Source organism: Terrapene carolina, unplaced genomic scaffold, assembly GCF_002925995.2.
Source record: "Terrapene carolina triunguis isolate 2854851 unplaced genomic scaffold, T_m_triunguis-2.0 Scaffold111, whole genome shotgun sequence".
In the NCBI taxonomy this organism is placed as follows: domain Eukaryota; kingdom Metazoa; phylum Chordata; order Testudines; family Emydidae; genus Terrapene; species Terrapene triunguis.
Window position 1 is genome coordinate 29,347,676 of NW_020664462.1, and position 22,912 is coordinate 29,370,587.

General features: G+C 46.5%; 1 protein-coding gene across 1 annotated transcript in view; it reads left to right on the plus strand.

Annotated features, from left to right (window-relative positions):
• Positions 1-22,912, plus strand: part of ARMC4 (armadillo repeat containing 4) — a 167,702-nt gene that overhangs the window by 23,230 nt on the left and 121,560 nt on the right. The window contains exons 8-10 of the mRNA XM_026652132.1: positions 7,206-7,423; positions 14,982-15,104; positions 15,327-15,471. Coding sequence (XP_026507917.1) covers positions 7,206-7,423; positions 14,982-15,104; positions 15,327-15,471 — 486 coding nt within the window. The remainder of the gene's footprint in view (positions 1-7,205; positions 7,424-14,981; positions 15,105-15,326; positions 15,472-22,912) is intronic.

Consider the following 22,912-nt stretch of genomic DNA (forward strand, 5'->3'; position numbering starts at 1 on the left):
CCCCCCCCCCCCCCCCCCCCCCCCCCCGTTCACCTCCAGTTTTCCCCAGGCACCGTGGCATGCCTCGGTCGCAGGGGTTTAAGGAGTTTGAGAGGTGTGCGAAACCTATGCCCAGAGGTGATCCGCACGCTGCTTGTCTTAAGTGCCTAGGAGAAGGTCATCAGACAAACAAATGCTCAGTTTGCAGGAGATTTAGACCCAGGACTAAAGGAGAGCGGGACTATCATTTAAAACTCCTCCTGATGGAGTCAGCCCTCCACTGGTACCGGAAATGGCACCGGCATCATCGGTGCGCAAAGCCCCGGCCTCGGTGTGGGATGCCCCGGCACCAAGAAAGGACTCTTCCAAGGAGCATCAGCACCACTCCCTGGCTTGTAAAGCCAGCTCAAGCGGGCGGCACCACTCAAAGTCCCTGGTGCTGCATAAGAAAAAGAAGGCGAACAGGGGTTGTTCCCCCGTCAAGAAGCTGCAAGGGAATTCCAGTGGGGTGCGTCCTGCAGCAAGACACTCACGGCCTGGCCTTCAAGACCCAGCACCATTGACACCAGCCCCAGCCGGAGGTCCCTCGAGTCCGGTGCCGGTGGACTCCATGACTCGGGGGGAATTGGAGGAAGATCTCAATGTCCCCTCCACGCCAGATACCACGAGGCAGCGCGGGACCTTATTGCCATGATGGCACAGTCCCCGGCCCCAAAGATGCGAGCACCGGCACTGCTCCAGACATTGGCCCAAGTTCAGGCACCATCAGCGGCACCGACGACGGCACCATCTGCGGCATCTGTGACAGAGCCGCATATGACACCATCTCCGGCACTCGTCACAGCACCGATGGTGGCACTGCCTCCTGTTCACCATTGGGGCAAGCCCAGGATGTTATGGTGCAGCTCCCCATCACCTCGGTACCACTCCCCAGCACCGTTGGGCTCTGCCCCCCCCCCCATGGTCAGGCTCAGAGTACTCTTCCAAGTCAGAGGCTGAGTCTTCTGTCTTCCGACGCAGCCGGTACTGCTCGCGATCCCAGCACCGGTGCTGGCACCAGAGGGTCATGGACTCGTCGGCACTGGCAGTATCCTGGCCACCCCAGTAGCAGGGCACAGTACAATAGCCCTTTTGGACTCCTTGGGCCTATCATCAAGACTCAGGGTCAGGGCTCCAGGGCCGCATTGGTGGCATCCGCATGCCATGCTTCCCCCTCAGTAACATCGGTGTCATGCCACACCCCCAGGGCTCCGGAGGACCCCACACGGGACAAGGATTCTGGGCCTTCACACTTGGGCGCAGCATCCAAGCCAGTGCCGCCAGTGGTACTGGAGCCACCTCCAGTCACGGGGGGGACCGATGCACCCGACCCAGCCTCTAAGGAGCCGGAAGGTCAGGAATACCCGGTCCCATGGGCCTCCTCCTCCTCCTCACCAGACAAGGCAGTGGCAGGCACCCCCACCACCCTACCAGCGATGTACACCATGGGCACCAGGACCTTCTTAGGAGGGTGGCCCTAAACCTAAATCTCCAGGTGGAAGAGGTCACAGAGGGGTTGGACCCAATAGTGGACATCCTTGCTCCGGAGGGTCAATCTAAGGTGGCTTTGCCCCGATAAGAACTATCCAGAACACTAGTAGGGTGCTCTAGCAGGCCCCAGCCTTGATACCACCCACCGCTAAAGGGGTGGAGAGATGGTATTTTGTGCCGGAAAAAGGGTATGAACACCTTTTCACCTCCCCCAACCGGGGACTCTAGTGGTCAGCACAGCAAATCATAAGGAGCGGCAGGGGCAGCCTGGTCCTGCTCCAAAGTCATGGGACGCTAAGAAGCTGGACCTTTTTGGCCGGAAGGTCTACTCAACCGGGGGTTTCCGCTTCAAGTTGCCAACCAGCAAGCGGTACTCAGCCACTATGCTTTCAATTCCTGGAGTGCATTAGCAAAGTTTCAGGAGTTGCTCCCAGCTGACTCGCACAAGGAGTTTAATGCGCTTCTAGAGGAGGGCAGGGTGGTCTCAAGAACCTTCCCTCCTGACCGCATTAGATGCGGCAGACTTGACGGCTCGGACTATGGCCACCTCCCTTACAATGAGATGCAGCACGTGGCCGTAGGTGTCAGGTATACCACCGGAGGTCCAGAACATTATCCAGGACCTGCCCTTTGACTGTGTGGGCTTGTTTGCCCAAAATACGGAATCTCGCTTGCACAGTCTTAAGGACTGCTGGGCAACTCTAAAGTCTTTGGGGATCCACACTTCTGCACCCCAAAGAAAACCATTCACCCTCAGCCCCTTCTATTCCGGGCGCCCAACGTGAGACTCGTCCAAGAGATGGGGCAGGAATAATAGGAGGCATCCATCACAGTCCTCCTCAGACCAAGGCCAGGGCTCTTCGAAACAGCGCCCTGGCCCAAAGCCAAACTTTTGAAGATGTGCCCAAGGACGGAGCACCAGTACTGAGCTCGGATCCTTACCCCCTCTTTGTGAATCGACTGTCCCACTTCTACCGTGCTTGGTCCCAGATCACATCAGATGGCTGGGTTCTGAGCATGGTAGACGTGGGATATTCTATCCATTTCTGTTCCCTCCCACCCCCCTTCCCCGTCCCTCTTCAGGAACCCTTCTCACAAACAACTCCTTCTGCAGGAGGTGCAATCTCTCCTTGCTCTAGTGGCAATAGAGGAGGTTCCTCATGAGTTCAGGGCAGGGGGTTTTACTCCCACTATTTCCTCATCCCCAAGGCCAAGGTGGACTCCGCCCTATCCTGGATCTGCAAGACCTCAATACATTCATAAAGAAAGTGAAATTTCACATGCTCTCCCTGGCCTCCATCATTCCTTCCCTGGATCTGGGAGACTGGTACGCCGCCCTCGACTTGAAAGATGCATACTTTCATATCTCCATTATCCTGGCCCACAGATGATTTTTTCGCTTTGTGGTCAGTGGCCAGAACTACCAGTTCAGGGTGCTCCCCCGGGTATTCACGACGTGTATGGCGGTCGTGGCAGCCTTCCTCCAACCAAAGTCAGGTGCAGGTTTTCCCATACCTGGAAATCAAGGCCAAATCACAAGCACAGGCGGCGGAGCAAGTGTCTCTGGCTTGGGCCACCTTCCTTAGGCTGGGCCTCATATTGAACATGCCCAAATCCACACGAGCCCCGATGCAGAGAACAGAATTCATGGGAGCTCTTTTGGACTACATGCAAGCCAGGGCTTTCCTGCCTGAGCTGCGCTTCCAAGCACTCAGGGACATAATCGAGAACCTTTGCCGGTCCCCACAACGATGGCCAGAAATTGCATGAAACTGCTGGGGCATATGGCGGCTTGCATAGACATGGTCCAGCACACCAGATTGCGCCTTCGTCCCCTCCAGGCATTGTTGGCGCAGGTGCACAGGCCCAGCAAGGACCCACTGGACAGAATAGTTACCCTCCCCCCTCGCATTCTCGAGTCTCTCCGCTGGTGGCTACAGCCACAAGTGGTCTATGTGGGAGTACCCTTTGCCAAACCCCAACCTACGCTATTACTGGTCACGGATGCCTCGGCACTCAGTTGGGGAGCGCGCCTGGGCAATATCAGAACCCAAGGCCTATGGTTCCGTGCAGAACTATTGCTGCACATCAATGTAAGGGAGCTGAGGGCAGTTCGTCTGGCATACCAAGTGTTCCAGGCACACCTTCAGGGCACATGTGTGTCGGTGTTGACGGACAACACCACAGCGATGTTCTATATAAACAAACAGGGTGGTGCTCGCTCCTCTCCCCTGTTGCAGAAAGTCCTCAGGCTGTGGGACTTTTGCATCACCCACTCGATACACCTAGAGGCGTCATACCTTCCGGGAGGACAAAATGAGCTAACTGATCGCCTCAGCCGCTCGTTTCATGGTCACAAATGGTCCATCAGGGCGGACATTGCGCTCTCGATTTTCCAGAGGTGGGGCTTTCCCCACATAGATCTGGTTGTGATGCGGAACAACAGGAAGTGCCAGCTGTTCTGCTCCTTTCTGACCTACAGCCCAGGCTCCATCGCAGACACCTTTCATCTTTCATGGATGAATCATCTGCTGTACACGTTCCCACCCTTCCCTCTCATACACAAAGTCCTCCTCGAGGCTCACCGGGACAGGGCTTCCTTGATCCTCATAGTGCCAGCATGGCCCCGCCAGTACTTGTTCACCACACTGTTGAACCTGTCAGTGGACAGACCAGTAGCCCTTCCTGTGTGCCCGGCCCTCATCACACAAGACCACGGCTGTCTACAACACCCCAACCTGGCATCTCTCCCCCTCATGGCGTGGAAACTCCATGATTGAACTCGCTAGAGCTTCAGTGTTCGGACTCAGTTAGAGAAGTTCTGCTGGGAAGTCGGAAGCCCTCCACTCGTGCCACATACCTGGCAAAGTGGAAGCGGTTTTCCATCTGGTCTCTGCAGATTCATAGATTCATAGATTCTAGGACTGGAAGGGACCTCGAGAGGTCATAGAGTCCAGTCCCCTGCCCTCATGGGCAGCCCTCCGCATCAAGCGTCAATTCCCCTTGTTTTGGAATACCTACTGTACCTCAAGCAGTAGGGGTTGTCAATATCATCTCTCAGGGTACACCTGGCTGCCATTTCAGCCTTCCAACAGGGGACAGCGGGTAGGTCAGTCTTCGGGAATGTCATGATGGGCCGCTTTCTCAAGGGCTCAGACAGGCTTTATCCCCAAGTGCGGCAGCCCGTTTCACAGTGGGACCTCAACCTGGTCCTGTCCACGCTAATGAGGCTCCCTTTCGAGCCCATGGCAACCTGCCCTCTATCCTACCTTTCCTAGAAGGTGGCCTTTCTGGTGGCTATAACCTCAGCCAGAAGGGTCTCCGAGCTCAGAACGCTGACTTCCGAGCCCCCCTATATGGTCTTTTATAAAGACAAGGTGCGGCTATGCCCTCACCCCGCATATCTACCAGAGGTAGTGTCCCAGTTTCATGTGAACCAGGACATATTTTTACCTGTGTTCTTCCCTAAGCCACATGCCAGTAACAGAGAGTGAATGCTCCATTCCCGGGATGTCAGGCATGCCCTAGCCTTCTACATCGAGCGCACAAAGCCGTTTCATAAGTCACCACAGCTCTTTATCGCAGAGAGAATGAAGGGGCTTCCCATTTCATCCCAGCGCATTTCATCATGGATCACGTCCTGCATCAGAACATGCTATGACCTAGCTAAGATTCCAGCCCCTCCGCTGATGAAGCACTCCACAAGAGCGCAGACTTTGTTCGCAGCATTCCTTGCGCAGGTCGCTATCCAGGACATATACAAGGCAGCAACGTGGTCTTGCAGCCACACCTTCATGCTGCACTACGCCATCACCCAATAGGCAAGAGACAATACAGCCTTTGGCAGGGCAGTCCTGCATTCAGCAACCAGGTGAACTCTGACCCCTCCTCCAGGGAAACTGCTTGGGAGTCACTTATTGGAATGCACATGAGCAATCACTCGAGAAGAAAAATGGTTACCTACCTCTCATAACTGTTGTTCTTCGAGATGTGTTGCTCATGTCAATTCCAAATCCCACCCACCTCCCCTCTGTCAAAGTATTCCGGCAAGAAGGAACTGAGCAGGCGGCGGGTCGGCAGGGACCTATATACACCGCCATGAAGGCGCCACTTCAGGGGGCTCCACAGCCGACCCGACAGGTACTGCTAGGGCAAAAACCTTCCAACGATGGTACACGGAGCACGCACACACACCTATTGGAATGGACGTGAGCAACACATCTCAAAGAACAACAGTTACGAGAGGTAGGTAACCGTTTTTTTTATGCATTTTCGAAGGTGAGGAATAGCTTCAAAGAGTTCATTATCTCACATATATTGCAAAGCTAATCAGCTTTTGTATTGTCTTATTGGCCTTGTCTAGACTAACATTTAAAGGTGTGATGTTAGTGACTGTTAGAGATGTTAGCACAGGGTAGCTGTAAGAAACATATTGCCTTTAACGTGCTAAAATGATTAAGTTGTGGCCTAACTAGGATTTCCCCCCAGGCTTTAACTTGACCATTTTAGCATGTGTTAAAGGCAATCTACCTTGTCTAGATTACACTTTTAAAATGTGTTAGTTAACATGAGTTAGCTAAGTGTTAAACATTTGGGTCAGCATGCATGGGACAGTTAATTCCCATCACAGACTAATAGGAGGCAGTCCACACTTTGACAGTCTCTTTAAAACTGCCTTGGACCAGGTACATAAAAGAATGTCACTGCTTGGATATATGCTAGTGACAGCTGGAATAATAATAATGAATGATCATAAGTTATCTTTCCTGTCAAAGCTGAATAGTCCAGTAGGAAATAATAGTTGACAAGAGGCAGTAGGTGTTCTGTTGTCGATGCTTTGAAAAACCCTGGTACTAGACAGAGCCAGTTGTTGGTTTTGTAAGGACCATTCAGCTCCCTACATCAGATTGTACCAACAACACCCTTCAAAGACAAAACAGAAAAAAATATAAAGAGAAAATATTAATTTTACTTTTAAAAAATTAACATACAAACTTGAAACTAATCGGCATATTAATTAACTTATTTTGACATGAGTTTTTTTGGGGGGGTGGCATATTTTACAATGGCAACAAACACTCCACACCATGTGGTAGAGTTGGATGTATACTTTGGGTTTACTGGAGATATGAGCCAGTGCTTCAAGCCTCACTGTCCAAGTAGGGAATGTGTTAATCAGCACTCATTCACAGAGTGGATTATTTTATTGCTAATTAAAGATTAAAAACTAAGGACCTGATCCTGCAAACACTTTACTCATGAAAATAGCCCTTATACAAGTAGTCCATTGAAAGCAGAGTGAGAGAGTTTGCAGGATTGGACTATTAAAACAGGATTGGATGGTTTGAAATTGGATTCTGTAGCACTGCTGGTGTCGCAGATTAGCAATGGGACAGAATGTACCTTTAGTGTAAGTTCAAGAATTTCCAAATTTAGCTAATGACTTTGTTTTTAAATACATTTCAGTTTGTATATGGTGGCAAATGTTTTCACCCTAAGAATTTTCAAATTAATATGAATACTGCATTCTTTGAAAGGCAATTTAAATGTACACAATGGAATGCATTCAAAGTTCTGCATATGCCATATATAATTGTTAAAGTAATGTATCCTGGGATTTCGTCTTATAACATATTTTAATGTGTAGTATTCATGTGGCAATATGATTGACAGACCATTTCTCCATTTTTTTATAGAATTATACTTTTTTTGAAGAACCAACGTATGAAAAGCATTATCACCACATGGAAATAGTTGATGCTGAGGATTTAGGCCAATCCCAAAAGTTTTACGATAATTCAGAAAAGAATGTGTTTGAGAAGACGAAGAGTCCTCTTGTAAAAAGCAAACCCATTGACAAGAAATTAGAACCATCTCTGAAGTGGAAGAACGTTGGGCTTGCTGGTTCCCAGGAGTATGTAGTTATTTGAGAAACTGAGTTTTACAGTAAACGTTGCTAATTCAGATTAATGATTTGGAAACACAGTGTATGTCTGTGATCTTGTTTTTAATTGAAAATAAATTAAACAAATACAAAATAAAATTCAGGGGCCTGCTCCTATGAAACATATTAAGGGAAGATTGCTCACTTGTAATCCAGTTTCTTATGGTCCTCCTCTGCCATCCTACCTGACAACAGTCTGGAATGTCATCATGATGGCGCTCCACCTGTCAGGAAGGAGGCAGCAAGATCTTGCAGTCATCTGCAGTACTAAGCCTCAATTCAACCATTTTCCTCAATTAAAAGTTTCTAAGGCATGAAGGAATAGACAACCTATTCCAAGCAACATTTTCTGAGGAGAGAAGAGGAATGTAATAAACCAGACTGTCAGTAAGTAATCTTCCCTTGTCATATAACACACTTCTCCTAATCTATATGGCAATAATCTTGGCTAACAGTGGACATAGCAAGCAGTAGAAAACCCAGAAGAGAGTTTACTTACAGTAGAGATGGATTTTCTTTTCTGAAATCAGGATCTGCCACAGACGTCAAGTCCAAGTGATAGTGGAGGATGACTGTCTGAGGGGAGGCCTAGGACTAGGTGGTCATCTTGCAGAAAGAGGAAATAGATGCCTCATCCCTTCAAACCCCAGAGTTGACATGCTGTAGGAGGAAGCACATTTGACAAATCTTGGATGCAACCCATGGGCATGAGCATGACTGATAGCATGAGGCTTCAGTGGTACAGGACATACCCTTCTGCACAGCCCAGGTATAGGTCATTTTAGTCAGAGCCCAGGTATAGGTCATTTTAATGGGAGAGGGTCTAATTGCTCTCCTAGGTACAAATCATGAGTGTCTCTTCTGTAGAGAGTGTGAATTTATGATTAGCCAAAGGGGCTGCACCAGCAGGGTCTGGGAGTCCTCCTGAAGTCCTGGAACACCAGGACAAGAGGATCCTAGATGAGAGGGCCAGATCAGGCCCTTCGGAGATCATAGGTATGCTCAGACCTGCCAACAACCGTGTTGTAATGAGGAAAGAGAGAATCATATTGAAAAAATAAAACCCATTGCAGGTGAGGGAGACAGAGTCAGAAATGAAATCCAAACTTCCCATAATTGATGTGGACATGTCTGGATGGGAGCCCCCAGATTTGGGGCTTACCTGGTCCACAGTCCTTGTAGCCTGGGAAAACTGCTGTTCTGGGACTATCTGAAACAGCTGAACAACATGGGGAGGAGGAGCTTCTCTGAAGGTCCCTATAAAGTCAATCAATACAGCGGGTAACAAGTGGATGTCAAAGCAGGTACCAAGTGGTTGTGAAAGTCAGCAAGAGTACAGCTCCTCTGAAAGGAGAAGGCATTATTAGCTGGCTAGCCAGTGACAGAACCCCTGGAAGTGGAGTTGAGCTGTTTCTGGAACTCAGGATGCTGGGACTATGAAAAGTAGAAGAGGAATGGTGTTCCTAGTTGCTTCTCTTCTCTCTTTATGAACTCTTTATTCTTTGTTCCCCCTCTTCTGTCTCTTTCATTCTTCCTTCAATCTTTTTCTTCTTCTACAAGGAAAGAAGAAAGGAAAAGGGCTAGTGGAACAGGAAGAAGAGGTAATTAGTGTTCTATGGTTCCAGCATGCAGGAAGCAAACCAATGAAAGAAAGTGGCTGGAGGGGGACATAAGTACAGCAACTGACAGATCTCGCTTTCTGCATCCTGATTGGTTGAGCTGTAATGCTGATAGTCAAGGCTTTTGCTAGTTAGGATGGGACAAGATCAACATAAACAATCAGTTTTAACAGTTTTAACAGCTGTTTAGTTTTAATTATTTAATTATTTATTCTGATCCTGTAAAGAGATCCACATTGGCAGACTCTAGCAATCTTTCAGGTATCTTTGCAGGATAGAGGCCTATATTAGTATATATACATTTACTGTATTATATTTTGTATAACTACTGAAGTCTTAATAATATGAGACTTCGCTACAGCCCTCTGCTATTAAGGAGTTTTAAAAGAGCTAGGTGAGGAGCTCACTGCACCGTTAATGTTGCTTTTCAATAAGTTTTGGAATGCTGGGAAAGTTACGAAGACTGTAAGAAAGCTGATGTTGTGCCAATATTTTAAAATATTGATGGGCCTGTCAATCTGTTAAGAATCCTGGGCAAGAAAATGGACCAGCCGATACAGGATTCAATTAATAATGAATTAAAGGAGGATAATACAGTTAATACCAATCTACATGGGTTTATGGAAAATAGAACTAAGTCAAGTTTGGTTGATAAAGATAGAATCATAGAATATCAGGGTTGGAAGGGACCTCAGGAGGTCATCTAGTCCAGCCCCCTGCTCAAAGCAGGACCAATTCCAAACTAAATCATCCCAGCCAGGGCTTTGTCAAGCCTGACCATAAAAACCTCTAAGGAAGGAGATTCCACCACCTCCCTAGGTAACCCATTCCAGTACTAATAGTGTTGCTGTAATATACTTAAACTTCTGTAAGGCATTTGACTTGGTACTGCATGATATTTTGATTAAAAACCTAGAACAATATACAATTAATAGGGTACACATTGAATCAAAAGATGACTAACTGATAGAGCTCAGATTGTAACTGTAAATGGGGAATCATCACTGAGCATGTGTGTTTCTAGTGGGGTTCCACAGGGATCTGCTATTGGGGCCCTATGCTATTTAATATTTTTTTCAGAGACCTGGAAGAAAACATAAAACCATGATTGATAAAATTTGCAGATCACACAAAAATTGGGGGAGTGGTAAATAATGAAGAGAATAGGTCACTGATATAGACTGATCTGGATGGCTTGGGAAATTGGGTGCAAGCAAATAATATGCCTTTAATATGGCTAAATGTAAATGTATACATCTATGAATGAGTCCATATTGATAGGATGGGGGAGTCTATCCTGGGAAGCAGTGACTAAAAAAGATTTGGGAGTCATGGTTGATAATCAACTAAACATGAGCTCCCAGTGCGACTCTGTGCTAAGAGGGCTAATGTGATCCTGGGGTGCATAAAGAGGGGTATGTCAAGTAGGAGTAGCGAGATTATTTTACCTCTATATTTGGCACTAGTGTGACTACTGTTGGAACACCGTGTCCAGTTTTGGTGCCCACAATTCAAGAAGTATGTTGATAAATTGGAGAGGGTTCAGAGAAGAGCCATGGGAATAATTATAAGATTAGAAAACGTGCCTTATAGTGATGGACTCAAAGAGCTCAATCTATTTAGTTTAACAAAGAGAAGGTTAATAGGTGACTTGATTACAGCCTGTAAGTGCCTATATGGGGAACAAATATTTGATAATGAGTTCTTTAGTGTAGCGGAGAAAGGTACAATGTGATCCAATGGCTGGAAGTTGAAGCTAGACAAATTCAGACTGGAAATAAGGTGTACATTTTTAACAATGAGAGTAATTAACCTTTGGAACAATTTACCAAGGGTTGTGGTGAATTTTCCACATCTGGCAATTTTTAAATGAAAATTGAATTTAAAAAAAAAAATTTCTAGTTCAAATGGAATTATTTTGGGGGAGTTCTGTGGCCTGTGTTATACAGCAGATCAGACTAGAGTATCAGAATGATCCCTTCTGGCCTTGGAACCTATGAATCTATAAAAAAGATGTCAGTGAGATCTCATTAACTTTGTTGAGAAAAAGAATGTTCTGTTTTGTTTGGGTTTTGTCTTGATGAGATTATTGAACTACAGATTAGCAAACTGAGAAGGCTCCTACCCTCTTCTCATTCAGGTCTTGCTAAAGGACAACTTCTGTTGCAATGCCTACCTGCTGATTTGCATAGGTGATTTATATATCTCACAAAATGAAAAAAAAGTGTTTTTAGAATTTTATTTGGCCAATTAAAACATTGACTGTTTTACTTACGTTGTAGCCATAATTTTCAACTATGGATACCTGAATTTAGGCACCTAAATCTTGATTTGCATACTTAAATATAAGTTGGCTGTTTTTTTGGAAGTGCTGTGCACCCACAAATTCTGTCTGAATCAATGAGAACTGTAGGTTCACTGTACCTTGAAAATCAGGCCATTATATTTAGATGCCTAAATTTGGATTTAGAAGCCTAACTTTAGGGAACCAGATTTGAAAAAGTTGACCCACATCGCCTTCCCTACTGATTGCCTTTTTTTCTGTTTTTTATGAAGAAAACTTTTGGGGGGCAAGGACTGAACCTTGTGTGAGGAATCAGCAAATATATACTCGGCTCTGCTGAAAACAAACAAATAATAATCAGTGAAGTTGTACTGTATCTTGTTTAGACAACTCTTGGTATTCTACGAATCCTCAAAACTTGTCTGAATAGAAATTTAGGCACCTAAATAAAATCTTTACATTTCAAATCCAACAACTTCTGCTGCTAATTTTTATAATATCAGAGGGGTAGCCGTGTTAGTCTGGATCTGTAAAAAGCAACAGAGGGTCCTGTGGCACCTTTAAGACTAACAGATGTATTGGAGCATAAGCTTTCGTGGGTGAATGCCCACCTCGTCAGACGCATGTAATGGAAATTTCCAGAGGCAGGTATAAATATGCAGGCAAGAATCAGTATGGAGATAACGAGGTTAGTTCAATCAGGGAAGGTGAGGTCCTCTGCTAGCAGTTGAGGTGTGAACACTAAGGGAGGAGAAACTGCTTCTGTAGTTGGCTAGCCATTCACAGTCTTTGTTTAATCCTGATCTGATGGTGTCAAATTTGCAAATGAACTGAAGCTCAGCAGTTTCTCTTTGGAGTCTGCTCCTGAAGTTTTTTTGCTGTAAGATGGCTACCTTTACATCTGCTATTGTGTGGCCGGGGAGGTTGAAGTGTTCTCCTACAGGTTTTTGTATATTGCCATTCCTGATATCTGACTTGTGTCCATTTATCCTCTTACGTAGTGACTGTCCACTTTGGCCAATGTACATAGAGAGGGGCATTGCTGGCACATGATGGCATATATAACATTGGTGGACGTGCAGGTGAATGAACCGGTGATGTTGTAGCTGATCTGGTTAGGTCCTGTGATGGTGTTGCTGGTGTAGATATGTGGGCAGAGTTGGCATCGAGGTTTGTTGCATGGATTCGTTCCTGAGTTAGAGTTGTTATGGTGTGGTGCGTGGTTGCTGGTGAGAATATGCTTAAGATTGGCGGGTTGTCTGTGGGCAAGGACTGGCCTGCCTCCCAAGGTCTGTGAAAGCGAGGGATCATTGTCCAGGATGGGTTGTAGATCACTGATGATGCGTTGGAGAGGTTTAAGCTGAGGACTGTAGGTGATGGCCAGTGGAGTTCTGTTGGTTTCTTTCTTGGGCTTGTCTTGTAACAGGAGGCTTCTGGGTACACGTCTGGCTCTGTTGATTTGTTTCCTTATTTCCTTGTGTGGGTATCGTAGTTTTGAGAATGCTTGGTGAAGATCTTGTAGGTGTTGGTCTCTGTCTGAGGGGTTGGAGCAGATGCGGTTGTACCTCAGCGCTTGGCTGTAGACAATGGATTGTGTGGTGTGTCTGGGGTGGAAGCTGGAGGCATGAAGGTAGGCATAGCGGTCAGTGGGTTTTCGGTATAGGGTGGTGTTAACATGGCCATCGCTTATTTGTACTGTGGTGTCTAGGAAGTGGACCTCCTGTGTAGATTGGTCCAGGCTGAGGTTGATGGTGGGGTGGAAGCTGTTGAAATCGTGGTGGAATTCTTCCAGGGTCTCCTTCCCATGGGTCCAGATGATGAAGATGTCATCAATATAGCGTAGGTAGAGAAGGGGCATGAGTGGACGAGAGCTGAGGAAGCGTTGTTCCAGGTCAGCCATAAAAATGTTGGCATATTGTGGGGCCATGCGGGTGCCCATGGCGGTGCCACTGGTCTGGAGGTATTTATTGTCACCAAATTTGAAATAATTGTGTGTTGGGATAAAGTTACAGAGCTCAGCAACAAGTTGTGCTGTATCATCATCAGGGATACTGTTCCTGACAGCTTGTATTCCATCTGTGTGTGGGATGTTTGTGTAGAGAGCCTCTATATCCATGGTGGCTAGGATGGTGTTTTCTGGGAGGTCACCAATGCATTGTAGTTTTCTCAGGAAATCAGTGGTGTCACGGAGATAGCTGAGAGTGCTAGTGGCATAGGGTCTGAGCAGAGAGTCCACATATCCGGATAGTCCTTCAGTGAGAGTGCCAATTCCAGAGATGATGGGGCGTCCAGGATTTCCAGGTTTGTGGATCTTGGGTAGTAGATAGAATAACCCCGGTCGGGGCTCTAAGCATATGTTGATTTGTTCCTGTGTTAGTGTAGGGAGTGTCCAGAGTAGATGGTGCAGTTTCTTAGTAGATTCCTCAGTGGGATCTGAGGAAAGTGGCCTGTAGAATTTGGTATTGGAGAGTTGTCTGGCAGCCTCCTTCTGGTAGTCAGACCTGTTCATGATGACAACAGCACCTCCTTTATCAGCCTCTTTGATTATAATGTCAGGGTTGTTTCTGAAGCTGTGGATGGCATTGCGTTCTGCATGACTGAGGTTATGAGGCAAGCGATGTTGTATTTCCACATTTCTGCCTGTGCACGTAGGCAGAAGCATTCTATGTATAGGTCCAAACTGTCATTTCGACCCTCAGGAGGAGTCCATGTGGAGTTCTTCTTCCTGTGTTGTTGGTGGGAGGGTATCTGTGTATCAGTGCACTGTTCAGTGTTATCTTGAAAGTATTCTTTGAGTCGGAGGCGGCGAAAGTAGGCTTCCAGAACACCGCAGAACTGTATCATGTTCGTGGGGGTGCTGGGGAAAAAGAGAGTCTCTGAGATAGGACAGACTCTTCTGCTGGGTTGAGTGTGTATCTGGATAAATTGATGATATTGCTGGGTGAGTTAGGAGTACCACTGTTGTGGCCCCATGTGGCAGGTAGGATTTTAGACAACTCGCCAACCTTAAGCATATTCTCACCAGCAACCACGCACCAAAAAAAAAACTTCAGGAGCAGACTCCAAAGAGAAACTGCTGAGCTTCAGTTCATTTGCAAATTTGACACCATCAGATCAGGATTAAACAAAGACTGTGAATGGCTAGCCAACTACAGAAGCAGTTTCTCCTCCCTTGGTGTTCACACCTCAACTGCTAGCAGAGGACCTCACCCTCCCTGATTGAACTAACCTCGTTATCTCCATACTGATTCTTGCCTGCATATTTATACCTGCCTCTGGAAATTTCCATTACATGCGTCTGACGAAGTGGGCATTCACCCACGAAAGCTTATGCTCCAATACATCTGTTAGTCTTAAAGGTGCCACAGGACCCTCTGTTAATTTTTATAATGCTCTCTTTCTATTTAATCCAACTGAAAATGTACTGTGGGGAAAAAAATACTCCAAGTATCATACTGTGCAGCAGAGTTGGTCAATTTAAACAGTGTAACTTCTTAATGAAGATCATTACACAGATTAATTTACACACATTTGTATACTGATATTGTTGTGCAGATATTGAAGAACAGATACAATATTTATAGAACTGAAAAATAAGATGTTTAACAAAAACAAATATTTTCAGTGACAAAGCTGCAAACAAAGTTATCAAAGAAGAAAAAGAAAACAGACCTATTGTTCCAGAAAGCAAGAAAAAAGCCAATATCCTTCCCCCTGGACCTATTAAAAGACCATCAGTTTCAAAACGGTATAGCATATTCATTTTTCTCCCTTTTATTCCATTCTTGTATTCTCTTTTAGCACATACAGTAATTGTAATCTTGTTCAACAGCTGGTAAATCAAATTATGAATTTTTTTTTCTAATGAAGTTTAAAATGAGAAAAATCTTGTCCAGTTTGTTATAGCTGTGTCTGTTTACATTAGTCAATAACTACTTAAAAGTAAGTGATTTTGTCTTTTTGTTACTAGTAAAGTGTCAGAAAAATCTGATGAAATTAGTGAAAGTTCTTCTGAGAGTGAGGAAGATGAAGAACAGCCTGAACGTCACCAGGAAGGAAACACTGATTTGCCATCCGAATACTGGCAAATTCAGAAACTAGTAAAATACATAAAGGTATGAAAAGAAATTTTAACAGTTCTTTTATTATAAAAATGCTGAAGACTCAGGTGTTGAAATTTAGCTAAATAGCGCATATATTGAGATTCTGAAACTCTGGACATTCCTATCGCCCTCCCCTTTCTTAGACTTTTTTATTTGCTCTTTTTGGAGTATAAGTCCCCTGAATCAGTCCATCTATTTAATTATTTATTTGAGGTTATTTAAAACTTAAATGATTTCTTCTTTATGAATTATTGTTGTTTGTTTTGAATTTTGAGGTGCAGTTTTAACTGACTCCTCTCTGTCTCTTAGCTAGTTTCTAATCCATCTCTCACTGACACCTTTTAATTTGTGTATGTAGAATCTACTGTAGATGCTATAGTAATAGATGCATAAAAAATTCCACAGGTGAATACAGACATTGCCATGGTTCTCTATGCCTTCCCCACCTCTAGATTGGACCTTTATATTGCATGCTATTTGGAGCTATCTTAAAAGACCATCTGGAAGTTTAATCTTGTGTAGAATGTGGCATCTTGCTTGCTCAGTGGTGCTACTGGTGTTGAGCATATTACATTTATCTTTGGCAGAATGCACTTATTTCTATTTGCTTTTAAGTGTAGTTCAAGATGTTGATGTTAATGTCTGGTCTGTGTCTACCTCAACAGACCACCTCTCTCTATGTATCTGCCCTGATGGATGCTGCTATCAGTTTTGCATTTGAACTTTGGGGTAACTGGGGCTGGGTCCTTGGCTTTTGAATTCATTACTATAATTGGTTTCAGAGTAGCAGCCGTGTTAGTCTGTATCCGCAAAAAGAACAGGAGTACTTGTGGCACCTTAGAGACTAACAAATTTATTTGAGCATAAGCTTTCGTGGGCTACAGCCCACTTCTTCGGATGCATAGAATGGAACATATATTGAGGAGATATATATACACATACAGAGAGCATGAAAAGGTGGGAGTTGTCTTACCAACTCTGAGAGGCCAATTACGTCAGAGAAAAAAACTTTTGAAGTGATAATCAAGATAGCCCAGTACAGACAGTTTGATAAGAAGTGTGAGAATACTTACAAGGGGAGATAGATTCAATGTTTGTAATGGCTCAGCCATTCCCAGTCCCTATTCAAGCCTAAATTGATTGTATCTAGTTTGCATATCAATTCCAGCTCAGCAGTTTCTCGCTGGAGTCTGTTTTTGAAGTTTTTCTGTTGCAAAATTGCCACCCGCAGGTCTGTCATTGAATGACCAGACAGGTTAAAGTGTTCTCCTACTGGTTTTTGAGTGTTATGATTCCTGATGTCAGATTTATATCTGACCCACGCTTATCCCCACCCGTGAACTCACCTCCATACTGACAAGACTGCTATCTTCTCTCCTTGCAGTGTAACTCACAACTCGTCCCTCCTCACAGGGCCCTGAGATACATAATACAGCTGCTGCATAATACTCCTATTCTTCTTCGAGTAGATGCAGCCATGTATTCCCTTTAGATATGTGTGTGTGCGCACGCAGTGCACCAGAGCCAGAGAATTTTGCCTACCAGTACCCATAGGAAGCAGCGCTCATACCTCATGCTCACAGCCCCTACCCAGCTATATGAGGCAGCACTGCCTCAACCCCTCTCAGTGCCTTCTTATTTCCTGTGGCTGGAGTTGGAGCCCTTTGTGGTTCCTAACCTCGCAATCTCTTTTTCTTAATGACTTTTTCTAGTTGTATATAGTTAATTAGTACCCTTAGTATAGTGTGAGTTAGCTTTAGATTAAGTATTTGCCTGGTTTAAACATTGTCCATCGTATGGGGGAGCGATCCCCAATGGCGATCCTCACACACAGGGGTTGCTGTGCTTAGGTGAAGCCCACATCAAGGAGCAATATTCAATTTGCATATCGTTCACAAAATGGACTGAGGTGGTGAGGGATCTTCATATAAAGCAGTACCTGCTCAAACAAGCCATGCAACCTGCTTTGGCACTGAAGCCTATGTTGGATTGGGGGTTGCTCTGGGGTTCTGAGAATGTCGCTGTTTGCACTCTGGAGCTGGTGCCTCTCTGAAGACAGAAGTTGCTCCCCATCAAGTGTACTGAGGAAAAGGTCACATGAGACTGTTGCTCCAGGTCTCGTGGGGATTTGTATGCCTCCTCTAGAAGGCACACAGGCTGGTATGGTGTGAATGCTGGTGCGCAGGATGGAGCAAGTCTTGTCTTCCACTCCCCAGTACTGTGCCAGGAGGTCAGAGACCCCATACCATTGGCTTTGGTTCTGGCCCCAGGTCATCTGTTGAGTCAGGTAACGACAAGGGCGATGCCGGCACTGGTGGTTTCCCTACCAGTGGTGTATCAGATGGCAATGGATCTACTCTGCTTTTCTGTCCCTACTTCTCCCTTGATCCAGGACTTTGCCAGGGTTGTGGTATTTATAGCCACAGTGGCTGTGTGGGCTGCTGAACCTGTGGGTCTGTTAGCACCACACCCCCACATTTCCCTTCCACAGTCAGTGGAAGTGGGGCTGGTGCTGGACTTGGCACAAGGGACCTCCTCGGCACCAGAAAGTTCTTTGGCACCCCTGCTGTCGGTGCTGCCAATGTTACTGTGGCAGCACTCACCACTCTCCACTTCTGCACCGCTGACGACTTCCAGGTTGACGCTGCTTCCAGCAATGGAAATGATGGAGGTGTACTAGGTGCCAGTGGTACAGTTCCCACCATCAGCACCAGTTCCCTCTTCATTCTGGGCTACGGATGAGTCAGACTGGCCGCTCACAACCTCAGGGCTGGCTCCACCGTTATCCCCTAAATCCTGGGATTCCTTGACAGCTAGGTTGGGATCTTTTCTCTCTCCCCCCTCCCCATTGCTTGACCCACATTCATAGAGTGCTTTAGGTACAAGGACTGGTGCTTATCTCATGGTTGGGATGCGGGCCTCAGCGCCTACTGGTCACCAATGCCATATCCATACCAATGATCTCCGTGAAATCTGTGGTCATGAAGCTCCAACTCCTCATCTTTCTCTAAGGTGAGATCACTGGGTAAGTCTGTGGCGGACACCATCCATCTGCCACAGGCTCATGCGCGAGTGAACCTTCCCCTCTTGGAGCCTCCAGAATCATCCCATCCAGGTCTGTCAGTCCCGGAGCAGGATCTGGCTCTGGCACAGTTAACCACATCATCTTCATCCCCGGACGGTTCCACAATGCCTGTCTCTTCCTCTTCTTGGGTACTGAAGGATTTCAAGGTGTACCAGGAACTTTTGTGGTGCATGGGTGCTTCCCTGGGTATTCAAGTGGAGTTCCTGCAGGAGAATACCCATAAGTTGTTGAATAATCTGAAGCCATCTGCCTCTGGGAGAGTTGCCTTGCCTATTAACGATGCACTCCTTGAGCCTTCTAAGTTTCTCTGAAGCACCCTAGCTTTGGTACTGCCTACTGCAAAGCACATGGAGAAACACTACTTCATTTTGGTGCAGGGATTTGAAGGTTTTTACTCCCATCTGACTCCAAATTCCCTGGTTGTAACCACAGTGAACAATAGAGCCCAGCAGGGCAGATTTAAGGCCACTCCCAAGAATAAGAACTCTAAATGGATGGACTTGATGGGTAGGAAGATTTACACCTTGTCATCCTTGCAGAGTTGCATTGCTAACCAGCAGGCACGGCTGTCCAAATATGACTTTGTGAACTGGATGGCTATGTTTAAGTTTGCAGACCAGCTATCCAAAGCATTGAGGGAGGAATTTGGGGCATTTTATCACTGAAGGCTGCTTTGTAGCTAAGACTTCATTGCAGTTCATTCTGGATGTCTCGGATACTTCGGCCAGAGCGATGGCATTAGCAGTGACCATTAGAAGGGTTTCCTGGCTGCAGAATTCGAGCATTGCTTCCGATGTGCAGCAGGCCATGGAGGATTTGCCCTTCGATGACCAAGTGCTTTTTTTTAACACAATGGACAAGACTGTAGACTCCTTCAAGGGGTCTAGAGCTACCATATGGTCTAGAGCTACCATATGGTCCTTGGGGCACACCTTTAATCATAAAATCCTCAACATGAAATAACCGTGCCGGGCAGAGTAAACATGAAATACCAAGGGCAGACTAGTTGGTGCACTCCGCAGGACTCCACCCCCCCCGCAATTCTCCACCAAAAATGTGACAGATTTCTGTTACCAATCTGCCTGAGGCGTCAGGTGATCAGGCTGAGGCTGCAGGATCATTAGGGGAGGAGATGACGGAGCACACGAAGTGACTGAGTTTTAAGCTTTATTAATAAAATAATAAAATAACAGCGGAGAGTGCTGGGGGTTCCCCACGTCACTCAGAGGAAGGAAGAAAGCATTAGTGCCCCAAGCCCTAACCCACTTTCATACTCACACACGCGCTACCTGGGGCTGGCCAAGCCTGGGTGTAACGTACGAAGAAGGATGGGAAGAGGTGGACGGGAGTTCTGTCCTGTGCACAGGTCGTCCGGGGTCCGCCGTTGATCTCCGATTTGCTTCAGCTCTCAGGAGGGTTTTAAGTCCTGGGGTCTTTTGGGGGCGTTTCGTTCAGGGACCTCAGTCCCCCGTGCTCTTTGTACCAGTCCAAACCAGCTTTCTGTGGCCTCCTCAGCGTTCCCAAAATACACCGGCTTCAGGGACGTGAGACGATTGTTTTTCCCCTCGCTGGCCTTCACCGTCTCCCTATTTATCTGGGGTTGGGTAAGATCCAGGTACAGCTGCAGACTTCTTGGCTGTATAGAGTCTGTTCGAGCGCAGTGACCTTGGACTGGAGCCTGTGTCTTATCTTTGGGCTGAGCTGAGTCGTCACGTTAACCCATTCTCTTCTCCTTTTCTCCCCCTTCGGCCTCTCACAACCTGCAAAGGAATCTTCCACTCCACACTCACACTTTTAACCCTTCCTAGAATACTTTGCAATGCCTGCAACAGCGTTAGCAACATACAGTGCTGATCTGCCTCCCCAGGAGACTCCTTGAGGGAGGGGGCCATTGGGGTGTGACAGTGCCACTACAGTGGTCAGCAGCAGCAGTATCATCTGCAGCACATATTTGGGCAGCCTTTCCCTGTCTCAAAACAGCAGGTCTACCCCAGAAAGAGGCATAGATCCAATACGAGGAAGCCGTCGGGTCTGGGGTTTGGCCAGTCGACATGCCTTCCCCAGTGCCCTGCACCCCCAACACCTACTTTGACTCCTTGGTCTGGAGCAATGTTCCAGATGTCACTTTCTTCTCCCTATCCCCTCTGTTTGGGGACAGGCTGGCCCACTTTCACAATGCTTGGGGCAGGATCACCACTGACAGCTGGGTCTTAAGCACCGTCCAATCAGGCGATGCCATTCAGCTCCTTTCTGTTCCTCCTCCCCACCCTTCCTCCACATCCCTCTTCAGGGACCCCTTTCACGAGGTACTTCCCCTTGAGCAGGTTCACTCTCTGCTGGCTTTGGGAGTGGTGGTGGAGGTTCCACTGGATCACTGCAGTCAGGGCTTCCATTCCCGGTACTTTCTGGTGTCCAAATCTAACAGAGGGGTAAATCTATTCTCAATCTTCACAGCCTCAACAAATATATCAGATACATGAGGTTCCGAATGGTCACTCTACTGACTATCCTCCTCATGTTATCTCAGAACAGCTGATTTTCTGCTCTGGACCTTTAGGACACTACTTTCATGTGGCAATTTTGCTAAGCCACGGAAAATTCCTTTGATTCGTCATAGCAGAGTGCCATTTTCAGGATTCGGTGCTTCCCTTTGGCTTCTCTTCTGCCCCTTGGGTTTCACCAAACACATGGTTGTGGTGATGGCATACCTTAGGGAGAAAGGAATCCATATCTTCCTATATCCGGATGACTGGTTCCTGAGGGGCAGGTCTAGAGAGGAAGTCCTTTCTTACAGCAACACTACATTGCTCTTGCTCGACTGGAGAATGTTTGTCAGGGTGTTCCCTTTGTTAGGCCCTTACCAACCATGTCTGTTGTCACCAATGCCTCCCTGATGGGCTGGAGAGCACATCTGGGGTTGCTGAAAGTTCAAGGTCTGTGATTGGAGCAGGAGTACACACTGCATGTTAACGTGCTGGAACTTTGGGCCGTCTACAATGCCTGTCACACTCTTTTGGACCGTAGCAGGGACTCAGTGATTCACATACTTACCAACAATACCACCACAATGTATTATGTGAACAAGGAAGTGAAGCACACTCCTGGATACTCTGTGAAGAGGCAATCAGGTTGTGGCAGTTTTGCATCAAGCAGAGTATCACTCTGATAGGTGACCAATTGCCCGGGGTCCAGAATCATCTCATGGAAAAGCTCGGCAGGAATTTTTCCCTGAGTCATGAGTGGTGCCTGAAGACAAGTATCCTCTGGGTTATCTTCGTAGTTTGGGGCATTCATATGATTGACCTGTTTGCTATGAGTGACAACAGGAAATGTCATATGTTGTGCTCTCAAGGGGACTCCCTGTCCAATGCTTTGCATCTCAGCTGGCAGTCAGCTCTCTTGTATGTTTTTCCCTTGATCCCAATCATCCCACAGGTCATCTTCAAGATGTAGGTGAACCAGGCCAAGCTCATTCTCATTGTCTTGGCATGGCCAAGGCAGTGCTGGTTCTCTGAACTTCTCATGCTGTCATACCCCTTCCTCTCCATCCCATCCTACTCAGACAGAATCACAGTCACACCTTACATCCCGCACTCAGCTTCCTGCATCTCACATCATGGCTGCTTCATGGCTGAATGAAGAGAAAGTGCAATGTTTGGTGACTGTTCAACAGGTCCTACTTAACAGTAGAAAGCCTTCTACCAGAATTGCCTAGTCAGTAAATGGAAGAGGTTTTGGTATGGTCGTTGGCCAACAGAATTCAGCCGACACTGGCTTCTTTTCAGGACACCTTGAGTACCAGCTGCATCTTTAGTCATCAGGACTTGCACTTAATTCATTGAAAGTGCAGCTGGCAGCGATATTGGCATTTCATGCTCCCGTTCAGGGAAGATCACTCTTCTCCAGTGCCATAATAACAAGATTCTGAAAAGGGCTTCTTCATCTCCATCCTCCAATCCAAGAGCTGTTTCCTATGTGGGATCTTAACATGGTCCTAGCAGCTTTAATGGGACTTTTGTTCAACCCCCTGGCATGTTGTCCCTTTCTGCTTTTGTGTCACAAGACTGCATTCCTGGTAGCAATAATGTCTGCAAGGAGAGCCTGTGAGTTTCAAGCTCAGATGGCACAGCTTCTGTATACCCAGTTCTCCAAAGGCAAAGTGATGTTATGACCACATTCAACATTTTTGTCTAAAGTGGTTTCTTAGTTTCATTTGAACTAACCGGTATACTTACCCGTGTTCTTTCCTAAACTGCATTCACCTCTGGAGGAGCAGCATCTCCATACATTAGATATCAGGCGACGTCTAGCCTTCTATCTAGACAGGACTAAACTGTTTTGTGCTTTGCCTCACCTGTTTGTGTCATA